This window comes from Trachurus japonicus, chromosome 8 (genome assembly GCF_045865225.1).
Source record: "Trachurus japonicus isolate A0001 chromosome 8, Traja_1.0".
In the NCBI taxonomy this organism is placed as follows: domain Eukaryota; kingdom Metazoa; phylum Chordata; class Actinopteri; order Carangiformes; family Carangidae; genus Trachurus; species Trachurus japonicus.
The window spans coordinates 23,018,006-23,043,936 of NC_140914.1; the positions used below are offsets into that span (position 1 = coordinate 23,018,006).

General features: G+C 40.1%; 3 protein-coding genes across 3 annotated transcripts; all 3 read right to left on the minus strand.

The window, feature by feature from the left end:
* Positions 1-8,905: 8,905 nt before the first annotated feature.
* On the minus strand, positions 8,906-11,302 carry LOC146983244 (GTPase IMAP family member 7-like). Its single transcript, XM_085784744.1, has 2 exons — positions 11,054-11,302; positions 8,906-10,039 (listed from the first exon to the last, which is right to left on the minus strand). Exons 1-2 carry the CDS (start codon positions 11,118-11,120, stop codon positions 9,096-9,098), a joined length of 1,011 nt encoding a protein of 336 aa, XP_085640870.1. The 5' UTR covers positions 11,121-11,302; the 3' UTR covers positions 8,906-9,095.
* A 1,851-nt stretch (positions 11,303-13,153) lies between these two features.
* LOC146983245 (GTPase IMAP family member 7-like) lies at positions 13,154-14,038 on the minus strand. Its single transcript, XM_085785437.1, has one exon. The coding sequence runs from the start codon at positions 14,017-14,019 to the stop codon at positions 13,162-13,164; it is 858 nt and encodes a 285-aa protein (XP_085641563.1). The 5' UTR covers positions 14,020-14,038; the 3' UTR covers positions 13,154-13,161.
* Positions 14,039-23,910: 9,872 nt separating this feature from the next.
* Positions 23,911-24,762, minus strand: LOC146983246 (GTPase IMAP family member 9-like). The gene has a single exon (XM_085785605.1). It carries the CDS (start codon positions 24,760-24,762, stop codon positions 23,911-23,913), a length of 852 nt encoding a protein of 283 aa, XP_085641731.1.
* Between the last annotated feature and the right edge of the window lie 1,169 nt (positions 24,763-25,931).

A 25,931-nucleotide genomic window follows, 5' to 3' on the forward strand; every position in this document is an offset into this window, starting at 1 on the left:
GCCAGCTAGCTAACGTTAGCTACAAGCTAACGCTTACCAATCTCCCGTTTTTCCTTGTAAAACTTCACAAAGTTCAAAAGACATTAGTAGCGGTAATGTTACGTTTGCTAGATAATTTTGAAGGTATTAGATCTTCTCTGTTTATGAACACGACCAGAGAGTGGACTGGAGAATGAATGAGCTTAGCACTTCAGTAATACAGCCATACCTGCACACAACAACAAACAAAACTTTGCAGTTAACCCCTGACCTATGCCTAGAGCTCCCCCTAGTGGACCACCCCCAAACCCTATTATTAAGCTCAACTAAATACATAACAGAAGGTTAAAGTAATATACAGTAGCCTACATAGGCTAAGTATGATTATTGATGTATTGGGTTTGGGGAATGGGATAAAAATGACTCCGGGAATACGTTCCAGATATCGTGAGTCGCTACTGCAGGAACCCCAGGCACATTTTAACTATATTGAAAAATTATAATGTAGTTTTTGCCGAAAAACTTGCTGTCTACCTATCTCGTTTCACTGCGGTCAAGTGAGCCGTCGTTCTTCCTCGCGGAGTCAAGCCAGCCGCACAAACATTTGAACTGCGCCCGTATCATAGAACTTACGGTAAATTCTCCGAGTCCACTGACGAAGCTAACGCTAGTTCAGAACCAAGCGAGATGACTTCCGGTTTTCAAAATAAGACGCGGATAATACAAATGCAAGGTGTGTGTGTGTGTGTGTGTGTGTGTGTGTGTGTGTGTGTGTGTGTGTGTGTGTGTGTGTGTGTGTCTGTGTGTGTGTGTGTGTGTGTGTGTGTGTGTGTGTGTGTGTGTGTGTGTGTGTGTGTGTGTGTGTGTGTGTGTTCCCGTGTACCTACCTAACAGGGCCTTATGAATTTTAAACAGGAAAAGAGCCTTATACTCCATTTTTACTGTGCAGTAACATGACTTTGGCCCATAAGTTCTGGCAATACTTGGTACAGGTGACTTCAGGACCACCCTGGCTACTTCCACAGTCATTATCAAACAATTTTACTGTACCATTTTGGGGAAATTAAACCTCAAAGTTGCATCTCTAGTTTTTTGGTTTTTTCCTTTACAGGAAAAGTGCCTCATACTCCAATTTTACTGTACAGTAACATGACTTTGGCCCATACGTTCTGGCAAAGCTTGGTTAAGGTGACTTCAGGACCACCCTGGCTACTTCCTCAGTCATTATCAAACAATTTTACTGTATCATTTTGGAGAAATTAAACCTCAAAGTTGCATCTCAGTTTTTTTTAAACAGGAAAAGTGCCTCATACTCCATTTTTACTGTACAGTAACATGACTTTGGCCCATACGTTCTGGCAATACTTGGTTAAGGTGACTTCAGGACCACCCTGGCTACTTCCTCAGTCATTATCAAACAATTTTACTGTATCATTTTGGAGAAATTAAACCTCAAAGTTGCATCTCTAGTTTTTTTTAAACAGGAAAAATGCCTTATACTCAATTTTTACTGTACAATAACATGACTTTGGCCCATAAGTTCTGGCAATACTTGGTACAGGTGACTTCAGGACCACCCTGGCTACTTCCACAGTCATTATCAAACAATTTTACTGTATAATTTTGGACAAATTAAGCCTCAAAGTTGCATCTCTAGTTTTTTTGTTTTTTTCTTTACGGGAAAAGTGCCTCATACTCCATTTTTACTGTACAGTAACATGACTTTGGCCCATAAGTTCTGGCAATACTTGGTACAGGTGACTTCAGGACCACCCTGGCTACTTCCACAGTCATTATCAAACAATTTTACTGTACCATTTTGGGGAAATTAAACCTCAAAGTTGCATCTCTAGTTTTTTTGTTTTTTTCTTTACGGGAAAAGTGCCTCATACTCCATTTTTACTGTACAATAACATGACTTTGGCCCATAAGTTCTGGCAATACTTGGTACAGGTGACTTCAGGACCACCCTGGCTACTTCCACAGTCATTATCAAACAATTTTACTGTATCATTTTGGAGAAATTAAGCCTCAAAGTTGCATCTCAGTTTTTTTTAAACAGGAAAAATGCCTCATACTCCATTTTTACTGTACAGTAACATGACTTTGGCCCATAAGTTCTGGCAATACTTGGTACAGGTGACTTCAGGACCACCCTGGCTACTTCCACAGTCATTATCAAACAATTTTACTGTACCATTTTGGAGAAATTAAACCTCAAAGTTGCATCTCTAGTTTTTTTGTTTTTTTCTTTACGGGAAAAGTGCCTCATACTCCATTTTTACTGTACAATAACATGACTTTGGCCCATAAGTTCTGGCAATACTTGGTACAGGTGACTTCAGGACCACCCTGGCTACTTCCACAGTCATTATCAAACAATTTTACTGTACCATTTTGGGGAAATTAAACCTCAAAGTTGCATCTCTAGTTTTTTTGTTTTTTTCTTTACGGGAAAAGTGCCTCATACTCCATTTTTACTGTACAATAACATGACTTTGGCCCATAAGTTCTGGCAATACTTGGTACAGGTGACTTCAGGACCACCCTGGCTACTTCCACAGTCATTATCAAACAATTTTACTGTATCATTTTGGAGAAATTAAGCCTCAAAGTTGCATCTCTAGTTTTTTTGTTTTTTTCTTTACGGGAAAAGTGCCTCATACTCCATTTTTACTGTACAGTGACATGACTTTGGCCCATAAGTTCTGGCAATACTTGCTACAGTTTTTTTTTTTAATACTTTATTTACAGTTTATCATTTTACAAAACTGTACAAAACATACCACATAGGAACATTCAAACATAAAAGGGAACAGAGAGAGAGAGAAAAAAAAATAAATAAATTAAAAAATAAAATAAAATAAAAATCAAAAAGGGGAAGGGGCTGCCAGATATTTTTAAATTTACCCTTTACATATACTTGCTACAGTTGACTTCAGGACTACCCTGGCTACTTCCTCAGTCATTATTAAACATTTTTACTGTATCATTTTGGATAAATTAATCCTCAAATTTGTATCTGGAGCTTGTTTTCAACAACTAAATCGATATAAACGTATCAATTCACAATAGTTATTTGGTAACGATCCAACGCATCACCGCATGCGCAAATGACATGCCCTGTTAATTGACACCTCCACGACGACGTACACTGGATCTCCACTTGATTGCAAGAATGGCTGCAAAAAAAGGGTAAGTGGGGCTTTCAAATAATTTCCAATGTTATGTGGGTAAAAGACACTGCATTTATTGTCTACATATTTTTCAATTATAATTATGTGGCTTAAATAAAGGGCGTCATCACAAATATTTTTTAATTGGCTAAATAGTCTATCACCTTGGGTCAACTGACACACGTGGTTAGCTCACAGACACATGCACATTGTAGGTTATAGGCCTAGCTATTGTAATTAGTGAAATGCCTTATTCTGGCTTTAAAAAAAAAAAAAGTTTAGCTACTGGACAGAGTAATATGATACATACATCTATGTAATATTGTAATAAATTATGTAGCCGTCTGTATTGCTGCTGTCGGCCTTAGACACCTGGGGCCCCATTTCAATAGCCTATTTCATATGAGGCCCTACTCAGTTAAACATAGAATTATTTGCCATGTGCCCATGTGTCGCTGATGCTTTAAACCCTGAAAGGAGGTAATAAACGCACTATTTATGCATTCCAGGTTCGCATAACACATTAAGTAAAGGACAAGAAACCATGCAGGACTTAGCAGAAAAAACTATTTGAAGTTGGTTTTCGTCCAAAACCAAAATCATTATGACATTTTCAGACATGAACAGGTATCCTCAACAAAAACTTCAGGCTTTATCAATATTCTGAATTTAAATTGGCAACAAAAGCAATTAGAGAAAAGCGCTCCGCGTTATTTCAGCACCACGGACAGACACACGCTTCACACACGCTGCAGACACGCTTCACACGCTGTCGGTGCTGCGGTGCTGGAGCAGCCACTGGAGGCAGACGGACAGACGTCTCCGCCATTATTACAATAAAATCTGCCAATAATATCAAATTTCAGTTGTGCTATTGCTTTTATTTCAGGACGTAGGCCATAAATTGCCTGTTTGGAGGCATTTAACCTGAGGGGAAAAAAAGAAAAGAGGAGGAAAGTGGAAAAAAGAAAAGAGAAAAAAGTGTTCAGAGTGCTCAAAAACATATGGCGAAAGGTGCTATTTGGTGGGAACATATATGAAAAAGAAAAAAGGGAGAAAGTGACGTCAGACGTCAATCATCAAGTTGCGCAACTGGCCGCACGTCAGGAGGAAAGCAGGAAAAACAAAAGGACATTAGAAACGCCTGTACCAAGTATTGCCAGAACTTAAAAACTGAGATGCAACTTTGAGGCTTAATTTCTCCAAAATGATACAGTAAAATTGTTTGATAATGACTGAGGAAGTAGCCAGGGTGGTCCTGAAGTCACCTGTACCAAGTATTGCCAGAACTTATGGGCCAAAGTCATGTTATTGTACAGTAAAAATGGAGTATAAGGCATTTTTCCTGTTTAAAAAAAACTGAGATGCAACTTTGAGGCTTAATTTCTCCAAAATGATACAGTAAAATTGTTTGATAATGACTGTGGAAGTAGCCAGGGTGGTCCTGAAGTCACCTGTACCAAGTATTGCCAGAACTTATGGGCCAAAGTCATGTTACTGTACAGTAAAAATGGAGTATGAGGCACTTTTCCCGTAAAGAAAAAAACAAAAAAACTAGAGATGCAACTTTGAGGTTTAATTTCTCCAAAATTATACAGTAAAATTGTTTGATAATGACTGAGGAAGTAGCCAGGGTGGTCCTGAAGTCACCTGTACCAAGTATTGCCAGAACTTATAGGCCAAAGTCATGTTACTGTACAGTAAAAATGGAGTATAAGGCATGTTTCCTGTTTAAAAAAAACTGAGATGCAACTTTGAGGCTTAATTTCTCCAAAATGATACAGTAAAATTGTTTGATAATGACTGTGGAAGTAGCCAGGGTGGTCCTGAAGTCACCTGTACCAAGTATTGCCAGAACTTATGGGCCAAAGTCATGTTATTGTACAGTAAAAATGGAGTATGAGGCACTTTTCCCGTAAAGAAAAAAACAAAAAAACTAGAGATGCAACTTTGAGGTTTAATTTCCCCAAAATGGTACAGTAAAATTGTTTGATAATGACTGTGGAAGTAGCCAGGGTGGTCCTGAAGTCACCTGTACCAAGTATTGCCAGAACTTATGGGCCAAAGTCATGTTACTGTACAGTAAAAATGGAGTATGAGGCACTTTTCCCGTAAAGAAAAAAACAAAAAAACTAGAGATGCAACTTTGAGGCTTAATTTCTCCAAAATTATACAGTAAAATTGTTTGATAATGACTGAGGAAGTAGCCAGGGTGGTCCTGAAGTCACCTGTACCAAGTATTGCCAGAACTTATGGGCCAAAGTCATGTTATTGTACAGTAAAAATGGAGTGTAAGGCATTTTTCCTGTTTAAAAAAAACTGAGATGCAACTTTGAGGCTTAATTTCTCCAAAATGATACAGTAAAATTGTTTGATAATGACTGAGGAAGTAGCCAGGGTGGTCCTGAAGTCACCTGTACCAAGTATTGCCAGAACTTATGGGCCAAAGTCATGTTACTGTACAGTAAAAATGGAGTATGAGGCACTTTTCCTGTAAAGGAAAAAACAAAAAAACTAGAGATGCAACTTTGAGGTTTAATTTCCCCAAAATGGTACAGTAAAATTGTTTGATAATGACTGTGGAAGTAGCCAGGGTGGTCCTGAAGTCACCTTAACCAAGTATTGCCAGAACTTATGGGCCAAAGTCATGTTACTGTAGCCTACAGTAAAAATGGAGTATAAGGCTCTTTTCCTGTTTAAAATTCATAAGGCCCTGTTAGGTAGGTACACGGGAACACACACACACACACACACACACACACACACACACACACACACACACACACACACCTTGCATTTGTATTATCCGCGTCTTATTTTGAAAACCGGAAGTCATCTCGCTTGGTTCTGAACTAGCGTTAGCTTCGTCAGTGGACTCGGAGAATTTACCGTAAGTTCTATGATACGGGCGCAGTTCAAATGTTTGTGCGGCTGGCTTGACTCCGCGAGGAAGAACGACGGCTCACTTGACCGCAGTGCAACTTTGAGGTTTAATTTCCCCAAAATGGTACAGTAAAATTGTTTGATAATGACTGTGGAAGTAGCCAGGGTGGTCCTGAAGTCACCTTAACCAAGTATTGCCAGAACTTATGGGCCAAAGTCATGTTACTGTAGCCTACAGTAAAAATGGAGTATAAGGCTCTTTTCCTGTTTAAAATTCATAAGGCCCTGTTAGGTAGGTACACGGGAACACACACACACACACACACACACACACACACACACACACACACACACACACACCTTGCATTTGTATTATCCGCGTCTTATTTTGAAAACCGGAAGTCATCTCGCTTGGTTCTGAACTAGCGTTAGCTTCGTCAGTGGACTCGGAGAATTTACCGTAAGTTCTATGATACGGGCGCAGTTCAAATGTTTGTGCGGCTGGCTTGACTCCGCGAGGAAGAACGACGGCTCACTTGACCGCAGTCTCGTTTCATAGGGGTTTCATGCCAGAGTTGTCCAACCTTAGAATGCTATTATCACAGGGAGTTTATATTGGGTAACGTTAGCAAGTTAAATGCTGGGTTCAAGTGAACTTAAAGGTGTTTTACAAAACTAGGCCTACACGAAACCACAACGTTAATTTACTAACATATTAAAGAATTGGCAACAGATATAAACCAGACTTACCAGCGCTCACCGTCTCTGAAGAAGAGTGGGGACAGCTCTCCATTCCGACAACCCTCCACTTCGACACCCCGCTGTTCCGAAATAGCCCCACTTCGAAACACCGCTACTCCGACACCCCCTCCTCCCCCCCGCAGCTGTCCAAGGTGCTGAACCGCGTGACGTTGTTTACATTCTGCTTTGTGGCTTGTCTGTGAAACATGCGCTGCTCAGGGACTGGGCAGATCTGTCCCACTTGCTTTCTCCCCGACTCCGTTGTTGGAGATCTCCACACAGTAATAGAAATACACTTTTTATCTTTTTCTCCCCCCCTGCTCCGCTCGAGCACGGCTGAAGCCGGCTTGAGCTCACACGGGCGCGAGGCTGCTGCAGCCGCCGCTCGCACTGACAGCTGACTGAGGGAGATGCTTTGGTTAGGCTTAGGCAATGAAGAAAGGAGTTGGTTAAGTTTAGTAAAAAAGACCAGGTAGAGGCTTGACAGGCTAGAAGCATAATGAACGTTATATGTCATTAATATGAAGTATTTGCTTGTTTTGCAGTTAATTATGCACATGATCCGTTTGACCCCAAAAAGGAAAAAAGGATCAATGCGCACTGCGCACTGGGGGTTTCCCCCAATAGCCTTTTCGGAGTAGCGGGGTCTTTAGAAAAAATAGAAAACCCCGCTATTACGATGAATGGAAGTCTATTGTCGGAAAGGCGGGGCTTCGGAAAGGCGGGGTGTAACCCTGAAGAGTGTAGCTAGCAGATCACCTAACTGAGGACACTTCCAGTATTCACAAGTTGTTCCCATCAAACCACCACCAGAGGGCGCTGCAATATGAACCACAGAGAGGGAACAGAACAGGCAAAACAAACTAGGAAATTTTACTTTTTGAATTCATTTCGAGACATTATGTCAAGTTTCCAGGGAAGCAGTGAGAGCTGGGCGGGATTATTTTGTGTGGGTTAGAGGGTTAGCCTACTGTGTCTGCCTCTACCTCAAATTTCACACCTTCCCACTCCATCTCTGTCAGACACCACACCTTTGTATAAGATTTCTCATGTTAATTGAACGTAAAGTTGCTCTTGATCACTCCAGAAGGTCACTTGTCATTCCTGCCTTTGTCTGCCTTTACTATCACTGCCATTGACCTTTTTACTTTTGCATTTTGCAGAAGAACAGATCAATTTCAGAAGGTGGTCTAGTAGGCTATTATTTTCACAGCTGTATGCGACCATAGCCTACCATCCCCCTTTTTGCATGCCTTTGACCATGTTCTTTGTTGTTTTTTCTCACATTAACAACCAGCTACAATGATGATGAAACAAATGAAATATAGGCCTACCAAACACATTCTGGATTTATTGCTAACATTTTCTATTGTTGTCCTGTGAAGAAATGAGCCAAGTGGTGGTAAAGTGAGTAAAGTAAAGTAGTAGGCCTAAATATCATCTGATTATTTAACACAATAGTTTAATTTCTGAATAGACAAGGTGTTTCCAGAATTTCCAAAAAGCATGGGCAGCAACAAAAAGCTTAACCATAACAGCAGATAATAACGGTAACAGTATTGTAAAGGTGGTAGTATTATCATCGACTTGTTTTTTCAAAGCTGTATTATGCAACCCTAAGTGCTTCTCTTCAACCCCCCTTGTTTACTCTATCCCCCTTTTTGCATGACTTTGACCACGTTCCAGCTTTCTTTCTCACATTAACACCCAGCTACAATGATGATTAAAAAATAATGAAATGTACCAAACACTGTTGGATTTATTGTTATCAACATTTTTATTGTTATCTTTTTCTAGTCACAATTATTAAACATTACATTCCAATGTATAAGCCAGTGTTTTTCAACCTTGGGGTCGGGACCCCAGGTGGGGTCGACTGGAATTCAAATGCGGTTGTCTGAAATGTGTAGTAGCCTAATTGATAAAAAAAAATATTACTGATAAAAAATATTTTTTTAACTAATTATTATTCTTTTTAAAATGATGATTAAAAGCACCACACACTTAAACAACTGTATTTATACTTTCACTTTCTCAAATACAAGTCGAATTCAAATAAAATGCAGCATGAGCTGGTGCATCTTGATTGACGGCCGTGATCACAGGGTCGCCAGAAATTTGTTATGTCAAAATAGGTTGGGAACCACTGGTATAAGCATGTTTTACTGCTTATAGATTATGTCTTTAATATTGAGTAACAAAATAAGTAACTGATAAAGACACATTTTCAGATGAACACAGTAATGTGAAGGCCACTTGTTGATAGCTACTACTACTACTGCTAATAGCCTACTTACTAAATATCTCAAAGCACACCTATTTGGGAATGGGAAGCCATGGCATGCCTCGGAAAAATGTTGGAAGTCCTTTAAAAAAACCCCAACTTATTATGACCACAAACAGCCCCACAAATGCTGCAGGATGAAAAAAGCCACCTATCAATAAAGCCACTATTACAATCAATAGAAGCCCCATGCTCATGTCAGTCGACTTCTCTGCAGCCAGTCTTGCTGCCTTCTCTTCTTTCCTCCACACCCCTCTCTTCATCTTCTCCAGCTCATCCCCCTTGTAACGCTCCTCCAGCTTCTTCACCCTGTTGTGGATTTCCTCATCTCTCTCCTGCAGGATGGTCTCCTGTCTTTCCCTGATCTTCCTCTCAGGTGAGGGATACATGTTTGTTTCATACCATTTCCCTCCATTCAGAGCCATCAGGGTCTCAATCTTTGCCACGAAGCTTGTCACCTGGTCCACATCCTCTGGGTTTTTGTTGTTGAAGACATGGAAGCCACCACTACACTTGCGTATGAAGTTGCGGAGTTTGTCGTCACTCTCAGTGATGACATCATTGATTGTTTTTCCCTGCAGACGATCCCCATGGGTGAACAGCACGATGGTGTAGTCCCACACTCTTGGGCCAAACATTTCCTCAATCAGATTGTGTGTATCTTGATCTTCCTGAGTCATCCTTCCCACAGGGACGACATACACAAAGGCGTGAGGTCCTGGTTCCTGGAGTTTGACGGACTGCAAGATCTCACGAACAATTTTCTTCTTGTCTCCGTCTTTCTCAAACAGCCCTGGCGTGTCGATCACATCCACGGACACATTCTCAACTGTCTGAGTTTCCTTTTCACAGTGTTGAGTGACTCTTGTCAGCTTCATGTCTGACCTAAAAACCTTCCTACCGAGGATTGTGTTTCCACTTGAACTCTTGCCTGCTCCGCTCTTCCCAAGAAGCATGACCCTCAGGGGCTTTACCTCTGTCAAACCAACAAATGAGAAACATTTTAGCTTTAATTGTTTTCTCTTCTTTTTCTTTCACTTCTGACTGCTAAGTATTAGATGTGATTTTATTTTATCTAGCTTTCTGGTTTGACTCAAGTGCATCGTATTTAGCTAATACATTAAATAATAAAGACACAATACAATAATACATTTCAGATATTCCACAGATGTGGTCCACACATTGGCAACCGGACACATGGGTGATGCCCTACATTTAAAAAATTAATTAATTAATTAAAAATTAAAACTTTTTTTTAAATTAGAATTACAAATCTTACAAGCAGAAGAAATTTCAATACAAAATACATTTTGAAACTGAGCTAAATGTCAGCATTTCAATAAAAGTTTAATACAGTAACAGATGGAACAGGAAAGCCATGAAATAAATAAAAAATAAATAAATTATATATATATATATATATATATATATATAAATAAATAAATTATAATTGAGTCTAATTAAAAATGTTCAGAGTTTGTTTACAGCGCCCAAAGTTTATGCGCATGCTCCACGTCTTCTCCTATTTCTGTGGCAGCGTTACAGCGCCACATACAGGGCAGGCATGTACACTACAGCTCCTCCAGTGGTTTTCAGTGGTTTCATGTGTTTGCAGCTTTTTATACAGTCTATTGCAGACATTTCTTGAAACGATGCCGTAGGCTACTTACGGAAAACATAACGAAAGGGAAAGCCCCGTTTCCGTGTGGACAAGGAGACAAAACTAGAGGTGAGCGGACATGAAGTGTCCCTAGTTAATTGGTCAGACGAGCCAAGTGGTAGTAAAGTCTTATTATATTGTCTTATCTTCTATAAATATCATTTGATTGATTTATCTGAATAGACGAGTTAATGTTTCCAGAACTTCCAGAAAGCATTTCGTAGTATGGATGTAGCCTAAAAGAAAAAAGCTTAACCATAACAGAACGGTTTTTCAGTAAAAGCACAGCGACAGCCTAACAAGCTCATAAGTTAAAATGATTTTGCTTACCATCTTCCACTTCTCTTTGCTCTTGATCAAAGTCTCTGTCTTGATCCAGCACATTGTCAGGGTTCATGGTAGAAACAGTTCAAGTAGCCTACTGTGTTTTCAGCAAACCTGTCAAATACTGTCAAATGTCTATGTTGGCAGTGGCTTGTGGCCAACAGTTTACTGATCCTCAGTATTTATTCTGAAACAAAGTTTGTGAAGTCTCTTTGCTGTCTTCCGTTATTTGCTCTCTTGCTGTTGTGCAGCTATTGGGAAACAATGACTAGACTGAAAGTGAAAGTATGTGCAGGCAAGGTCACAAGACCAGACCAGTGAGTCTGCCAGGTTCACAGTAACATGACAAACACGTTTAAATTAGATTTTGCAGTCTGTGAACCTCAAAGATAATGTTCTGCAAACTTTTCAGCCTATAGCATGGTTTCTGTTAAATTTAGTATTTCCTTGCAGCCACTGTGCACATGGTAAGACCAAGGTGCTGTGAAAACCAATTTGTCAAAGAATCAGGACAGGAAGTGATGACATCATTTCCATCACAACACACATTTTTACATACAATTAATAAAAATTAACAGTCACATTAATAACATTTTGTAGTTTTGAAAATTATAGCTGAAATTTCAACACATGTTTTGAAAACATGAGTTATAATTTTGTTTGAAAAACAACTTTTTGTAGTGTGATGGAAATTATGCGTTCCACTTAATGTTAGACTAAAATGTCAAAAATCATATTTAGATAATTTTATCACAAAAGCTATCAGAATGTGTTTCTATACATAATGGAAAAGTAAAATATATCAAAAATATTTCTTAAAATATATGTTTTATCTTCTAAAATTTTCAAGACCAAATTTGCATCGTCAAAGAATGGCCCAGTAATGCGACAATGACAGTTAAAAGCAGCAGGGAAACTATTTACTCCTGTTCTGGCTGTATGATTGTGTCACATTGTGATCATTCAGGTGTGGGGAAACATCCAAGTAAATAAAAAGTAGGTAAAATGCGCCATCTAGTGGACAATGTAGTGGATCATAAAGGGGTCTCCAGTTGAGACAGTCAGCCAGTACAAGTACTTTGGGACCATTCTGGACCATAAACTGACCTTTGAAGCCAACACAGATATAATCTGCAAGAAGGTCAACCAAAGATTGTTTTATTTAAGAAAGCAGAGGCCTTTTCAGGTAGAGAGCCCCCTCATGAGAATGTTTTATTCATCTTTTGTTGAGTCCGTACTCACATTTTCAGTGATCTGTTGGTTTGGCAACCTCAGCCTAAAACAGACTAAGCAGTGTCGTTAAACAGTGCTGAAAGATCATTCAAGTCAGGTAGCCTATATGTTCGGAGAGCAAAGGCCATACTGGCTGATCCTGAGCATTCTCTGAACAGGGAGTTTCGGCTATTGCCATCAGGAAGGAGGCTGCCCTTTTCCAGAAAGGCCAGGTCTAATAGATAATAGATACCTGAGATCATTTGTTCCATCAGCGGTTAAATATTTAAATCAGCTGCTGTAGTTGATGTTTTGGTGTGATGACTTTGCAACTTGAAACTTGTACTTTTTAGGTAGTAATTTTTATGATGTATTCTGTTATTTCTTTTCTTACATATTAATTCTGTGATGTATTCTTGATGTATTCCCCATCACTATCGCTTTATGTGTTTTATCTTGTGTGTTGATTGTGCCAAAGGCTGCTGTATATCATATTGCCCCTTGGGGGACATTAAAGATTAAAGATTAATCAATCAATGTACTGGGTTTAGACGATCACTCCATTACTCCATTACTACATGTATTGTAGTAGTTGACTTAAGTATTTCCAGTTAAATATACTTTAAATTTCAAATTTATAAAAATGTTTGTGATGGAAAACTTGTTTTTCAATCTGTTAAAAAGATTTTTCATAATCTGGTTAATGTTTTTTTCCTTGTAATGAGGGTTGTTTGAATTAACTGTTCAAGTAAATAGTGCCTGCCTCTGAAATGTAGATCTCTACAAATATCATACTTAAATATTTAAGGACAGAAAGAACAATAAATTGATAAAGATGTATTTCCAAATTAATTTCCAAATAGATTAGTTTATAGCTCGTGATATATCTCAAAGCACACCTATTAGGGAGCCATGGCATGATTCTGAAATGTTGGAACCTCCTTGAAAAAAATCCAAATGATCAGTAGAACCACTGTAAGAGCTACAAGCCACATGCGCATTTCAGTCGAATTCTCTGCAGCCAGTCTTGCTGCCTCCTCTTCTTTCCTCCACACCCCTCTCTTCATCTTCTCCAGCTCATCCCCCTTGTAACGCTCCTCCAGCTTCTTCACCCTGTTGTGGATTTCCTCATCTCTCTCCTGCAGGATGGTCTCCTGTCTTTCCCTGATCTTCCTCTCAGGTGAGGGATACATGTTTGTTTCATACCATTTCCCTCCATTCAGAGCCATCAGGGTCTCAATCTTTGCCACGAAGCTTGTCACCTGGTCCACATCCTCTGAGTTTTTGTTGTTGAAGACATGGAAGCCGCCACTACACTTGCGTATGAAGTTGCGGAGTTTGTCGTCACTCTCAGTGATGACGTCATTGATTGTTTTTCCCTGCAGACGATCCCCATGGGTGAACAGCACGATGGTGTAGTCCCACACTCTTGGGCCAAACATTTCCTCAATCAGATTGTGTGTATCTTGATCTTCCTGAGTCATCCTTCCCACAGGGACGACATACACAAAGGCGTGAGGTCCTGGTTCCTGGAGTTTGACGGACTGCAAGATCTCACGAACAATTTTCTTCTTGTCTCCGTCTTTCTCAAACAGCCCTGGCGTGTCGATCACATCCACGGACACATTCTCAACTTGCCCATTTACCCTTTCACAGTGTTGAGTGACTCTTGTCAGCTTCATGTCTGACCTAAAAACCTTCCTTCCAAGGATTGTGTTTCCACTTGAACTCTTGCCTGCTCCGCTCTTCCCAAGAAGCATGATCCTCAGGGGCTTTACCTCTGTCAAACCAACAAATGAGAAATATTTTATTCACTTCAATTGACTTCTTCTCTTTCTTTCTTTCTTTTCAAAAATACTGCTTTTGCCTTGAATTCCTTACCTTTTCTTTTTCTTCTTTTTTTTTTGCCTGTTAAGGTTTTCAATCTTTATAATTTTCTAGTTTGGCCTGATTTGACTCTGTGCAAACAGCATCATATCCTCATTGTTTGTATAAATAAATTAACTGAATGAGGTGCATTATACAATGTATGATGGAAACTGAAATAAAAATGTAGTAAAAAGTAAAGTGTTCAAATTGACCCATGAACCTCAGAAATATCCAACAATTCTTGTGTGGGAAAATAACCAATACTAAAACTAATAATAAAATAACTAATAATATAATAATTAAATTTTTATGGTAAAAGCTGACCTTCCTGGAGCTGCTCAACAAGCTTGAACTGAATTGCTGTGTCGCTGCCATTAGTTTTCCTCCAGATTCAAAAATAACTCCTGTGATCACATGAGCCAAGTGGTGGTAAAGTTTTCTCTTAAAATTGTTTGATTATTTAACACAATTTGATTTCTGAATAGACAAGTTAATGTTTCCAGAACTTCCTAAAAACATTTCTTCGCATGGACATGTAAAAGAAACCATAACATCAGATAATTTCAGTAGACAATATTAACAAGTGCTTATAAGTTAAAAGTTCTTTTTCATGCTTACCATCTTCCACTTCCCTTTTCTCTTGATCAGGCGTGTTGTCAGGGTTCATGGCTACTGTGTTTTCAGCAAACCTGTCATATACTGTAAAATGTCTGTTGACAGTAGTTTGTGGCCAGCAGCTAACTAGATAAATAAATAAAGTTTGTGAAGTTTCTATGTTCTGTTCTGTTCTCTGTGCAGCTCTCTTGCTGTTGTGTTTCAACTGAGAAACACAAACTGAAAGTGACTGACACTATGTGCAAGAAAGGTCACAAGAGTAAACCACTGAGTCAGCGGTTAATGACGGACAGTTTCACGGGTCTAAACATGTTCTAGAAAATGATCAGTGACATGGCAGTATAACATAGTAAATCTTTTTAATGTCTCATCTACGTGATTCTCAAATAAAGCTATCCATCATCTGATTCGTGGTCATCTTGGTTTGTTTTCAGATGTACCCACTTGTACTTGATGTCAGCAATGGTGCAACCTTATGTTTGACCCCTAGGTTCTGTACAGGCCAAGTTAAAGCAGAAGTAAGCGATCCGGTCGTTTTGGCTAATGCTGCGTTCCAGGCAGGCTTTTGAAACCGTAAGTTACAGCTTCAAGTCACAACTTACGACTTTGTAGCGTTCCAGGCAACCCACAACTCGCGTTTCTCCGACCTGTTGCCTGTGAAAGTCACTATAACGGCCACTCGTAACTTCCGACCCGTGAACTCGTACCAGATCGAACTGGTACGACTTCACAGGTCAGAAAAACACGAGTTACGGGCTGCCTTGAACGCACCATAACGTCTTGTCAGCCGATGGAGTTAGCAGCCCCCGCCCTCGTCATGGATCTATTGGTCCTCGTCCCTACGTCACCACATTCACGTGCATCCCTTGGCTGCACACACAGCCCTTCATGCCGTTCTCTCTCCTCATTGGATAAAAATTGTAGGATACAAGAAAAGTTTTCTCCTCGGCTCAGAGCAGAGCAGAGTGACTGACAGACCCGTGTTTCGGTCCAAACACTCTATATAAGTGATTGCTGTCGGAAGATATAACTATTTAAGACTTATATTAACACAAAAATATCGCTTACTTCTGCTTTAACTATAGCGACTATATCCTGCCTTGATCCAGTCACTCAGCCGGCTGCGGGAGATTGTTTTTGACTCCCTCAATGATAAATAAACAGATGTCCACGTGGTATTCATGATTGGGGGAGGTGCCCATATAATTGATGGTAGATGTACAACAAGATATAATTTGATTTGTAAATTAAACACATGTGCTGGTATGATTCTACTGAAACAAAGGTCTGGAAACGGTAATAACTGCATGATCTTCTCATCACCCATGCATTGCCTGATTGCCTGCTTCACCTGTGCCCATCACTCTACCCTGGCACCCATGGGGATTTGTCAGTAAATCACGAGTGACAGACCTAATAACAAAACAGGCATAAATTAACAGTGTAACAAAGCCTGCCTCCTTTCTCTTCCTTGTGTTGAGCTGAGCACTGCATTGCACAGTTTGTTGTGTGACTAAGCTAGATAGGCAGAGGCTAAAGGGTATTGTCAAGACCCATTGACACAGTACGGGTTGCAACCAGTACGCCATCGCTGCCTTTGCTATACCTGATAACATCCTCCAGTACACTGTGATGGCATTCTGCATGTCTAATGGGTCCGTGTACGAAGTATAATTCAATTGCGTTGTTCACTTCGAACCATGAGAAATGTCATTTTTAGGGGTATTTCCTATTTCATTGACGTAAGACGTACAACGCAATTCAGCGCAACGAAGTGGCCGCTTGTTCCTTTCTCCAACTTGTACAATGAAAATTGAAAAAGGAAGTCGAGAGCCGGAACCAGCCTTCAAAATAAAAGCTCCGCGTTTTGAAGCATGTTGGCTACAGCGCCGGACATTTTAAAAGAAAAAAAAACCCCGAAACGAATTAAATACAAACTCACAACAAATCGCCTAAACGATTATCATTTCATAAATGATATAAAGTGATATTTCGGCTACTTTCCCCACAACTGTCAGGATCCCTGGGGATTTTCACAATAAGGGCACCGGATCGCACTGAGATGCTGTCAACGACGTGAGGTGAGTGAGTCAAACTTTGTTGTGGGTTGATGACTTCATCACTGCTGCACTCATGAAGTAGGTCACACGTTATGTTGTTTTTAATTTTTTTCGACCTAACTTCAAGTTGTTGACCTGTAGCTAACGGTTAGCTCCAGAAGATAATCAACGCTAGCAATGCTAATTGTTTACAGGTAAACTAGCTAGCGGTTGTAGCTAAGTAACAGCTGTTGGATGCTAACGTTACGTCTTTTGTTATTATCAGCTCTTTAACGCCACCTCATTTGAATATTTTCTTCTCTAAGTCTGTGAGAAATGTCCTCATTTATGGTAGAAGTGAATAAATACGCGTTTTTGATTTATTAAATGCTAGTTGTGTTCACAACTGTGTAACATAACTTATTACCAGCATCATGTTTGTCCACGCAGACTACTAAGCAGTCTAAACTAAGTCTAAATGAAATATGAAATGTCATGTGTGTCTCTATTTGGCAGATGTGGGTCCACCGTGAGCTGATGCATGAACTCATCCTATGACAGCACCAGGATCAGCTTGAAAACAGCTGGTAAGTTGAGAGTAACCAGTGAGTAGAGTCCATCATTTAGACACATTTTTAGGGCATTTTGATCATCACATTTCCACGGACACGACTCCCTGTCATCATTTCATCAATTTATAATGTTTAAAGTTTGAATTCCGTGGGGAAGCTTTTAGTCTTCTTCTTTGATGTGGTGCATTTGTGTGGCAGTGTTATAGCGCCACGCCAGCTCCACACAGGCCTGGCACAATACTACAGTATTTTGAGTCGTGTATACACAGTCTGAAAGACCTCATCATTCCTTACTGTCCTACCAGAGTACTCCGCTCCCAGAACGCAGGTCTGTTAGTGACTCCCAGTATCTCTAAAACAGACTGGGAGGTAGAGCCTTCAGTGACCGGGCTCCTTTACTGTGGAACCAGCTCTCTCCATGGGTCAAAGAGGCAGTCAGACACTCTAACTACATTTAAGTCTAGACATAAGACCCTCCTCTATGACAGAGCTTGTAGTTAGAGCTGGTTCAGGTAGCTCTGAACCATTTTATAGCTACACAGCTACAGTATAGGCTTAGACTGCTGGGGGACACATCATGTTACAGGAAGCCCTCTCCTCTCCTCTCTTTTTGTGTTGTCATTATCTGTTGTACTTTGGCCTTGGTCTTACACCCTCTCTGTGTTTTCCACAGATTTCTCTAGAGCTCCACCTGCAGCGCCTGCTTTCCTCTGCCCCTACACCAACCAGCCTGCCCATCAGTACTCCTGCTCTCCTGTGGATGGAGTGTCACTCACCTCAGATGCTTTTGAAGGAGCTTCAACATGTCTGCTTTCTGAGTCCCAAACTGTACCTACTAAGAATGGCTTTCACAGCAAAACACAGCCTGCTTTCTAGTGCAAAGGATAGTACTAAGACACAGACGTGCTGGGTGCTAGGTTTTTACAAATGTTGAACAATTAATAAATTAATTTGGAATGTATATTACCTCCAGAACTTCCATTGGCTCACAATTCCTTATCACATTCAGTTCAAAGTCCTTCTCCTCACCTTCAAAGCCCTCTAGAACCAGGCCCCATCCTACCTCACTGACCTTGTTGGACCATCACACCCCTCCTGGCTGTCAGAAGCAATGCAAGTCATCAGGGGAACTTTCTGAATCTTTCTTTTTTTTTTTTTTCTTCTTGTTGTTTTTGGAAATTTGTTACTTTCTATTGTTTTGATGCATTGTGTTCATGAATTAAATGTTGTAAGTTGGAACTCAGAACCTGACTCTGATGTGTTTGTTAACTGCATTGTACTGACATTTTATTTTTTACAACTACAGTATGAAGCATGAAACTTTGCTCAGTCCTAACCTCACTGACCTGCACTGGAGAGGCTGTATAACAGACTTATTATTCAGATTTCTTAGCATCTTGTCACTTATTGTAATACATTTATACATCAATTTACTGTAAATGTATTTAATTCAATTACCACCCATGATTCATAACAGTATGTACCCATCCTACAACACACCATTTCTTTAGGTTAGTGGATATTTTATAGCACCCTCCAATTATTGGACACATTTAGCATTATGATTTGACAATTGCACAAGTAAAATGATCTCATCTTCAAGAACTGTTGCATTGCTTTACTGACAGAATTAGGCCATGTTGTGTACACCATCACTGATGAATACAAACAACAAAAATACCACAATGATTTATGATGACTTTGATTTTTGTGACCCGTACTGTGCATGTTTCATCTGGGCACTAGACAAAGAATAACCATATCTTCTCTTATCATCATCCAGTAAATTAAAAGGCAGTGTTTACATATGAAAATGAATCAATGTACCCTACTACAACTATAACTTCTATTGCTGTACACTCAAAGCTGAGCTGAAACTCATGCACACCGGCACAGACGGACAGGTGCGTCGGAGAAGACCTGTGTGGTCGAGAAACATGAACAAAGGCTCCCGCACACTGTCTTCACTTGCATAGGTTTATTAAACAACATTTCGGTCCTGAGACCGTCCTTGTGAACCTGACGAAGGTCTCAGGACCGAAACGTTGTTTAATAAACCTATGCAAGTAAAGACAGTGTGCGGGAGCCTTTGTTCATATTGCTGTACACTCAAAATGCATTGGATTTCTTACTTCTTTTTTTTTTTCTTTTTTACAATTGTTCACACATATGAGATATCTTGTCATGCTTTAAACTGTGTGGTGCCTGTCTCGAACTCTTTAGCTACAGAAGAATTAAGTTATGATGTGTTATGGTTAAAGTGAAGGTTCTCTTTATTGTCATCAGACACTTTACGTACTGTGACTTGAGTCTTACAGTACTGCGTCTCTGACTGCAATATCTCTGACCCGGTGGAAGGAGTTGGGAGAGGCTGTTCAAAAGGTGAGAGGAGTCTCTAATGATGCTTCTGCACTTGACAAACAACATTGTTGTGCCAACTCTGAAGTAGATGGGTAGTGTGACCCTATGATTGTTTCTGCTGACCTCATGAGCCTCTTGTCTGAAGCACTGTGTCAATCACTGATTAATAAAAATAATAAAAACATTCTATTTATTTATTTACTCAAAGTCTTTACATAGTAAAACAAACAAGATAAAAGAATACATGAAATAAATGCAACAAAGAAGATGATCAATACATGAACAATGAAACACAGAAGCTTATTACACTTAAAAATAAAAAGCAAGTTTGAAAAGGTGGGTTTTGAGCAAATATTTGAGAGCATTTCAGCCCGTACAGTCACGGATGTGTTGAGGAGAGAGTTCAAAAGGGAGGGGGCAGCGATAGAGAAGGCTTTGTAACCCCAGGTTTTGTTCTTGGTACTGGGAGGAGTGGAGGCAGTGGGAGGGGTGTGATGGTCCAACAAGGTCAGTGAGGTAGGATGGGGCCTGGTTCTAGAGGGCTTTGAAGGTGAGGAGAAGGACTTTGAACTGAATGTGATAAGGAATTGTGAGCCAATGGAAGTTCTGGAGGTAATATAAATTCCAAATTAATTTATTAATTGTTCAACATTTGTAAAATCCTAGCACCCAGCACGTCTGTGTCTTAGTACTATCCTTTGCACTAGAAAGCAGGCTGTGTTTTGCTGTGAAAGCCATTCTTAGTAGGTACAGTTTGGGACTCAGAAAGCAGACATGTTGAAGCTCCTTCAAAAGCATCTGAGGTGAGTGACACTCCATCCACAGGAGAGCAGGAGTACTGATGGGCAGGCTGGTTGGTGTAGGGGCAGAGGAAAGCAGGCGCTGCAGGTGGAGCTCTAGAGAAATCTGTGGAAAACACAGAGAGGGTGTAAGACCAAGGCCAAAGTACAACAGATAATGACAACACAAAAAGAGAGGAGAGGAGAGGGCTTCCTGTAACATGATGTGTCCCCCAGCAGTCTAAGCCTATACTGTAGCTGTGTAGCTATAAAATGGTTCAGAGCTACCTGAACCAGCTCTAACTACAAGCTCTGTCATAGAGGAGGGTCTTATGTCTAGACTTAAATGTAGTTAGAGTGTCTGACTGCCTCTTTGACCCATGGAGAGAGCTGGTTCCACAGTAAAGGAGCCCGGTCACTGAAGGCTCTACCTCCCAGTCTGTTTTAGAGATACTGGGAGTCACTAACAGACCTGCGTTCTGGGAGCGGAGTACTCTGGTAGGACAGTAAGGAATGATGAGGTCTTTCAGACTGTGTATACACGACTCAAAATACTGTAGTATTGTGCCAGGCCTGTGTGGAGCTGGCGTGGCGCTATAACGCTGCCACACAAATGCACCACATCAAAGAAGAAGACTAAAAGCTTCCCCACGGAATTCAAACTTTAAACATTATAAATTGATGAAATGATGACAGGGAGTCGTGTCCGTGGAAATGTGATGATCAAAATGCCCTAAAAATGTGTCTAAATGATGGACTCTACTCACTGGTTACTCTCAACTTACCAGCTGTTTTCAAGCTGATCCTGGTGCTGTCATAGGATGAGTTCATGCATCAGCTCACGGTGGACCCACATCTGCCAAATAGAGACACACATGACATTTCATATTTCATTTAGACTTAGTTTAGACTGCTTAGTAGTCTGCGTGGACAAACATGATGCTGGTAATAAGTTATGTTACACAGTTGTGAACACAACTAGCATTTAATAAATCAAAAACGCGTATTTATTCACTTCTACCATAAATGAGGACATTTCTCACAGACTTAGAGAAGAAAATATTCAAATGAGGTGGCGTTAAAGAGCTGATAATAACAAAAGACGTAACGTTAGCATCCAACAGCTGTTACTTAGCTACAAACGCTAGCTAGTTTACCTGTAAACTATTAGCATTGCTAGCGTTGATTATCTTCTGGAGCTAACCGTTAGCAGGTCAACAATTTAAACACTGGTTGGAGAAGTTAGGTCGAAAAAATTAAAAACAACATAACGTGTGACCTACTTCATGAGTGCAGCAGTGATGAAGTCATCAACCACAACAAAGTTTGACTCACTCACCTCACGTCGTTGACAGCATCTCAGTGCGATCCAGTGCCCTTATTGTGAAAATCCCCAGGGATCCTGACAGTTGTGGGGAAAGTAGCCGAAATATCACTTTATATCATTTATGAAATGATAATCGTTTAGGCGATTTGTTGTGAGTTTGTATTTAATTCGTTTCGGGGGTTTTTTTTCTTTTAAAATGTCCGGCGCTGTAGCCAACATGCTTCAAAACGCGGAGCTTTTATTTTGAAGGCTGGTTCCGGCTCTCGACTTCCTTTTTCAATTTTCATTGTACAAGTTGGAGAAAGGAACAAGCGGCCACTTCGTTGCGCTGAATTGCGTTGTACGTCTTACGTCAATGAAATAGGAAATACCCCTAAAAATGACATTTCTCATGGTTCGAAGTGAACAACGCAATTGAATTATACTTCGTACACGGACCATAGCCCCTACCACCAGCAACTCATGTGTTGTTATGATGTCATGTATTAGACATAGAGTCAGATCAAAACTCTCTTGACTATTCTTAAGTAGGGGAGCGCCGGGTCGATTGATACACGGGACGATTGATACACAGCGATTTCCTCGAAAACCACATAAGCTTGAGCCGTCAGATTTTGTCACTATGTTCAGCACTCAACACCGACCAATCCTGGGAAAGCTCGTGAAATTACGTCACGCCATTCAAAAGTTATTAGCGCGAACCTGTTTTTGACTACGGAAAGTAAAATGTTAAGTGCGGTAGTTTTTTTGTGATCAAAAGTTGTATTGTGTGTTTCATGCAATAATAATATGACCTAACAACAGATGAAGTCGTACATAAACAGGTCCTAAACTATGCAATGTCATAGTTTTGAAGTTTAGAGGCAAAACAGGTTGAAGTGTCAGTAGTCGCTGCAGGGACGATTGATACAGCTGTTTCAAATGTCCCTCACGCCTCCGTGCGTAGTGATTGTGGTCACACTGCGCGATCAATATCTGTATATAAATCACCGTATTAATACCCTATTGTTCTGCAATAAACAACAACCGATTTGAATGAGCAACATGTATTTTTAATAAACACCACATATTTTTAATGAACAAAACGTGTTTATGACATGAATCAACAGATATTCAGCAAAGTGAGGGGAAAATGCCGAGGGTAAAATGACAATATGTTCAACTGTGTATCCATAAACATGACTTAGGACAGGGAAATAAGTAAATTAAATGAAAATGCAGTCGTCCAACAACTCGTACAAAAGAAGAAAGGCGAGTTTAATCGAAATGCGGATCTTGACAATTACGCACGGGACAAAAATATTTATTTGACCTATTTATATTATGAGAAATGATGTGACATTTTGGCAATAACGAGTACACTAGTATGTTGTCTGATATGCTGCATAAGAACGAGAGTAATGTCAGTAGTTTCTGTTTAAAGCATGCTGTTTCAACCGTCCCTCCTCTGTGTCTCAAACGACCCGCATAGGTGGGGCGTTTGAGACAAATGTCAACTTACGTTCAAAGTTATAAAACAGCGCGATCATCCAACATATGTGTTAAATTACACTTGTAACTAAGAGAATACACATGTGAGTTATTGATCACATGATAAAAATGTTTGTGTACATAACGTCATCTTTGAAAAAGACGTTAAAATGAAAAGTGTATCAATCGACCCGGCGCTCCCCTACTATGGAAATGCGCTGACCCTGCGTGTACATGCCAAAGCTCCCATCACTTACCATTGTAAAACTAGATTTGTCCTGCTTTTAGTTAAGACATTGTCCAGTTTCACAGCAAAGCACAGACACATTTAAAAAAAACAAAAAAACAATCCATACATCTGGTGTTTTATTTAGAGGAATATGAACATGATGAAAAGTCATATGCCACACCATTTTATTTTGAATGTCACATTGTAATTTAATTCATCTTCAGGGGGTATGTTGACAGCAACCACAGAAACGCTTCATGAATTTTGATATATCACATTTCTACGTAGTTATTTTTTTGTATGTATGTGTAATGATGCTATACTGTATATACTGTATTTTCAAGCATCAACAATTAAATACAAATTTTCACTGTTGGGTTGTGCCTGTAGTTACAGTGCTTTCACCTTTTCACCAATAGCTTGGAGAAACTGTAAGAAAGACATAGTAAGCCGCGCAAACAAAACAAGAATGCAGATGACCATTCCGATAAAGAATGCCAGACCTATTACCGGGTGTTCTTTAGCGCAAATCCCTAGGCCTACTAGACAAATAACTAGAACTGGTAACAGCATTTTATCAAGCCACATGTTCATGCTAGTCAACTTCTCTGCAGCCAGTCTTGCTGCTTCCTCCTCTTTCCTCCACACCCCACTCTTCATATTTTCCAGCTCATCCCCCTTGTAACGCTCCTCCAGCTGCGTCATCCTGCGGCAGATTTCTTCCTCTTTCTCATTCAGGATTCTCTCCTGTCTTTCCCAGATGTTTCTCTCTTTTTTAGGGTACAGCTGATACCCATAAGGTTTCCCCCCATTCAGAGCCGTCAGGGTCTCAATCTTTGCCACGAAGCTTGTCACCTGGTCCACATCCTCTGGGTTTTTGTTGTTGAAGACATGGAAGCCGCCACTACACTTACGTATGAAGTTGCGGAGTTTGTCGTCACTCTCAGTGATGACATCATTGATTGTTTTTCCTTGCAGACGATCCCCATGGGTGAACAGCACGATGGTGTAGTCCCACACGCTTGGGCCAAACATTTCCTCAATCAGATTGTGTGTATCTTGATCTTCCTGAGTCATCCTTCCCAAAGGTACCACATACACGAAGGCGTGAGGTCCTGGTTTGCGCAATCTAACTGACTGCAGAATTTCACGAATAATTTTTTCTTGGTCACCATTTTTCTCAAACAGCCCTGGCGTGTCGATCACACCCATGGACACATTCTCAGCTTTCCCCTTTTCCATTTTACAATGTTGAGTGACTCTTGTCAGCTTCATGTCTGACTTAAAAGCCTCTCGACCAAGGATTGTGTTTCCACTTGAACTCTTGCCTGCTCCGCTCTTCCCTAGAAGCATGACCCTCAGGGGCTTTACCTCTGTCAAACCAACAAATGAGAAACATTTTAGTTCTTAAGGTGTTTACGGATATTCCTCAACTTGAATATAAACAGGAGAGTAGAAGAGTAAGGGCACTTAACTGAGTCAAAATCAAGACAAAATGTGTTATGTGCCCAGACTGATCCAAGCTATATGAATTAGTTTTTTTATTAATTTAATTGCTTAATTTTATATTTACCCAGTTTGACTTTGAGGATTTAAAGCACTCCTCGTGTGCCTAGCTGTTCAACATGTACAATTTGATATCCTGTGTGGTTGACATTAATTTTCTTCCTCATTAAAAACTCAACAAACAAACATGAACTAAGTGGTGGGAAAACGTGTGCCATTAAAAGGTCTGATTTTAAAGGGACAACGTGGAGTTTTGGAAAGCAAAGTGTTTTCACACTACATTTCCCATGAGCCTCCGCACGCACTGTGAAATTCTTGGACCGGTGCAAGACAGATGAAAGCGAAAACATTTGAAGAATGTTGAAGGAATGTTTTCATTCATCAAGAATGAAAGTCAGAGGTTCGAAGATGATCAGATACCGTTGTAGTTCGGACCATAAACGGCGATTTGGCGGTGTTATTCCCATGACCCGTGAAACCAAAAGTAGGAAATTCTGGGTGAGCCGACCACTAAATAATAATAACAAAATAACAATAAAGACAAAACGATATATTTATTGATAATAGACCCATTAACAAGTGTGGGTAACGTAGATCCACATTAATACGAGACTTTTTAATAACCAAATACAAACTCCTCATTGTCCCTTTAAACTAGTATGGAAGTTTCATTTCAGAAAAGACCACGTTTTGTTTCTAGTATTTCCAGAGGTCATTTTACTACACAATTCTAGCGAATAATACTGAGTTCATTTAGATATAAAAAGAGATTAAAGTTCATTTTCATGCTTACCATCTTCCAAATCCTCTTGCTCTGGACCAAGCATGTTGTCAGGGTTTGTGGCAGAAACAGATCAACCCACTGAGTGCATACATTCAAAGTCTGACACGCAGGGCCGGACTGG